Genomic DNA, 3,972 nt, shown 5'->3' with positions numbered 1-3,972 from the left:
GGTTCTGTTCATGTTTCAGTCTCTGGTTCTGTTCATGTTTCAGTCTCTGGTTCTGTTCTTGTTTCAGTCTCTGGTTCTGTTCATGTTTCAGTCTCTGGTTCTTTTTCTTTCTGTTGCTGTTAGAACTCCTTGGTTCTGATTGGACCGTCCCAGTCTGTTCTGTCTTTGACCCGGTTCTATTCGGTCCTTTCGGTCCAGTACTGGTTCCACAGAACAATCTTTCGTGTCAACAGAGCGCTCTTACTTGAAGGATCAGGCTCGGCTTCGTCCGGTTGGAAAACGACCCGCTCAGATCCACCAGAACCAGAACATCTTCATCAACAGCAGGCTTCCTGACAGGTTCTGATCTGGAAACAGATGTTCCTAAAATAATAAAAGTTCTGGACAAGTCAAAGCTGCTTTTCTGCCGTCGGAACCAATCGTACGATCAGCGGTCCACCATGAACCGGATCAGAACACGGGCCAGAGTCGCCCAGCGGACCTTCCAGAACCTGCTTTCATTAAAAATAAGGCAGGCTTTAAATTTGAATGGGCTTCATTTCTGTGACCACCTCGACCCGGTTCTGGGAGGTTCTGACCATTTTAAGCTTCGTTTAAAAACATAAAACAAACCATCAGATTTATAATAATTAATATTTTTATAGTCGGGCCTAAAGGTTCGGGTGAAGCTGCAGGTTCTGAAATGAACTCAACGGAAGTCGGTGACAGAAAAGGTGAAACGTTCTGTTTGACGTCACCGAACCAGAACCAGAACCAGAACCTGGACTCGTTCTTCAGGTGCACCTGAGTTACATTTTCCTCTTTATGAACATTTTCCTCAGAACTGATCAAATCACAGAATCTCTTCGGGGTTCGGGTGAATGCCTCAGTTTTTAAATCAAGTTTTGCTGCGCTCTTTATTTATTTACTTCATAAATTAACCGGTTTTACTCCACAGGTTTAAAATCTTTAACTTTTAAATCTGAGCTCAGGCTGAAGGACCGTCTGGACCTCACATCTCCTGGTTCTGGTTCATTAAACTGGTTCAACTGTTGGTACCTGCGGGGTTCTGGACTCTCGGGTCTGCAGAAGGTTTCGGGACCGTCTCCTCCTGGATAAAGGTTTTTCTTTCTTTCAAACTCTGGATCCGAACAAAAGGGAAGCTAATGATGCTAACGTGTTTGTATTTCCGCTCGGTGTCACGTTCCGGCAGAAACAAGAGTCCTGCCGGAACGTTTCTGAGCGGCGCGTTCCTCTTCCAGCCTGTCGGTGAGTCGAGCCGATCAAAAGAAACGAGCATAGACATGAAGCATAGACGCCTCGTTGCCCTCTGCTGATCACAATAAAAACAGACTGAACACCAACTGTAGAATCACTTCTGATTCTGGTTGGAAACTTTACTTCTGCTCGTTTTAAAGCAACAGAACTCAACTTTATTTTCCAATAAATGTAATTTAATGTGTAACTTTCATTTTGACTACTGAGTTGTTGTTTTTGGACGATTTTATTTTTGTTCTGTTCATATAGCGAAAACAGATGTTCAGGGTATAAAAAATTCAGATAATTAAATTTAAAACGGATTTAACTTTTGGATTTAGCCGCGGAGCTGATCGTTTAATCATTTTTTACTGACGCTGGTTTGAGAAGACGGAACGGTGGTGATGCGTGTAAACGGTGCTGCAGCCATCACTTCCTGTTTAAGCTGCCCTCGTGTGGAGGTGCTCACATCCCTGAGGTTCTCCATGACGTCGCCCGATTATCATGAAGGACCGAGCAGGCAGCGAGTCTGAGACCTGGAACCTTCAGGTCCAGAACCGTCTGACTCGGGAACATCGAGGTTCTTCTTCAGAACATCTCCTGGACTTCCTCGTGACAGTCTGCTGAGGGAGTAAAACAGGAAACCATCCACTCTGAAGATTAAAACAATTCACGACAGAACTCTGAAACCAACGTAAAGTTCTGCTGCAGCCGGGTCTGGGTCTGGGTCTGGGTCAGTCTTCAGGAGGTTCAGGAAGTTTTCAGCGACTTCAGACAAGAATCATGTTGGAACTTTTTATTCTGGATTCAGGTTTTGGAACATGTTACAGGATTTCTCTACAAAACAGTCCATGGTTCTCCGAGCGGTACACTCAGGACAGGAGTGGGCGGAGCTTGGCTCTGATTGGTCAGCAGGGACACGGCGTGTTGGCGTCCTGCTCCACCGTCAGCCCTTTGCTTAAGAGGAAGGCTTCCTGTTTGGGTTCCCGCCCGAGGAACTTCCTCAGCATCTCTGAGGCGTCCTCGGAGCCGCCGGGCTGCAGGATGAACTTCCTGTAATCCAGACCCACCTGGACCAATCAGGAGACAGAAACTCAGTGACCCGGCAGTGACGGCAGGTGTGTTAAAGGTGCGGCGTCCTCCGGCTCACCTGTGGGTTCATGATGCCCTCCTGCTTGAAGCGAGCGTAGAACATGTCCATGGAGAACACCTCGCTCCACAGGTAGCCGTAGTACTGAGCGTCGTACCCGCCCGCCAGGTGTCCGAAGGTGGCCGGCATGTTGGTTCCTGCACACACACACGCATGCACACACACACACGTGATGTCACTTCCTGTACACTGAGGACAAACGTGAACACGCGGGTCGCCGCCCCACCTGGAGACGCGGGGACTCCCAGGATGTCCTCACAGAGACGGCCGTACTCCTCTGCGGGGTCCAGGCCAGTTCTGGTGTGCAGAGCCTGGTCCACCTTGGCCAGAACAATCTGCCGCAGGTTAAACAGACCTGAGGCGACACGGGTCACACGTTACTCAACAGAACCAGACCTTCAGCTAACCGGGTCATCAGAACCTTCGCACCGTGGTTCTGACCGACAAACCGTCAGAACGACCCAACTTTAATCACCTAGAACAGAACCATGTCAGGACTAAAATAAATGAAAGGATGGTTCTGGTGTTTCAGTCCATACGGGCCAGCAGGGTTCTGCAGTTGGTACCAGAACCAGGCAGTTCCGCTGCTTCCTGCGCGCTACATACCGGTGTTGGCGAGGCGGGACTTGATGAGTTTGTCCAGCAGCTCGTCGGGGATGGGTTTCCCGGTCTTGTAGTGTTTGGACATCCTCTGCAGAGGCTCCTTCTCCCAGACCCAGTTCTCCAGCATCTGGGACGGCGCCTCCACGAAGTCCCGCTCCACGTGGGTCCCGCTGAACATGGCGTAGTCCGCCTGCGGACACACAACAACGGTACTGCCGGCTTCTCGTCGTCGACCAGACGCAGAGCGCCGAACGTGGGCCCACCTGAGCGCACAGCTGGTGCATGACGTGGCCGAACTCGTGGAAGTACGTCTCCACCTCGTCGTGCTGCAGCAGCGACGGGGCGTCCGCCGTCGGCTTGCTGAAGTTCGCCACCATGGCCGCCACCGCCATCTGACGAGTGCCGTCCGGCAGCAGGCAGCCCGGCTGCAGGCCGAAGCACGCCGCGTGGCCGTACTTCCCCTCGCTGCACGGGACAAACGACACGGAACAAACAACACGGAACATCAGAACACCCCGCACCAGGACACGAGTCGAGACACGAAGGTCTAGGGTCGGGTCACGAGTCGAGACACGAAGGTCCAGGGTCGAGTCACGAAGGTTCAGAGTCGAGTCACGAAGGTCCAGAGTCGAGTCACGAGTCGAGTCACGAAGGTCCAGGGTCGAGTCACGAGTCGAGACATGAAGGTCCAGAGTCGAGTTACGAAGGTCCAGAGTCGAGTCGAGTCGCGACACGAAGGTCCAGAGTCGAGTAAAGAGTCGCGACACAAAGGTCCAGAGTCGAGTCAAGAGTCGCGACATGAAGGTCCAGAGTCGAGTCACGAATCGACACGAAGGTCCAGGGTCGAGTCACAAGTCGAGACATGAAGGTCCAGGGTCGAGTCACGAGTCGAGTCACGAAGGTCCAGAGTGGAGTCACGAGTCGAGACACGAAGGTCCAGGGTCGAGTCACGAGTCGAGACACAAAGGTCCAGAGTCGAGTCA

At 51.7% G+C, this 3,972-nt stretch overlaps 1 protein-coding gene across 1 annotated transcript in view; it reads right to left on the bottom strand.

The window, feature by feature from the left end:
• Positions 1 to 2,017: 2,017 nt before the first annotated feature.
• The window catches only part of thop1 (thimet oligopeptidase 1), an 11,075-nt gene continuing 9,120 nt past the window's right edge, over positions 2,018 to 3,972 (bottom strand). Inside the window, exons 10-14 of the mRNA XM_037697873.1 lie at positions 3,253 to 3,454; positions 2,993 to 3,179; positions 2,613 to 2,741; positions 2,387 to 2,523; positions 2,018 to 2,306 (exon numbers count right to left, since the gene is read on the bottom strand). Coding sequence (XP_037553801.1) covers positions 2,145 to 2,306; positions 2,387 to 2,523; positions 2,613 to 2,741; positions 2,993 to 3,179; positions 3,253 to 3,454 — 817 coding nt within the window. The 3' untranslated portion in view covers positions 2,018 to 2,144. The remainder of the gene's footprint in view (positions 2,307 to 2,386; positions 2,524 to 2,612; positions 2,742 to 2,992; positions 3,180 to 3,252; positions 3,455 to 3,972) is intronic.

The sequence above is a fragment of the Nematolebias whitei genome, chromosome 3, assembly GCF_014905685.2.
Source record: "Nematolebias whitei isolate Nwh7 chromosome 3, NemWhi1, whole genome shotgun sequence".
Lineage (NCBI taxonomy): Eukaryota > Metazoa > Chordata > Actinopteri > Cyprinodontiformes > Rivulidae > Nematolebias > Nematolebias whitei.
Note: the sequence above shows the minus strand (reverse complement) of the source record. Positions and strands in the feature narration are given on the sequence as shown.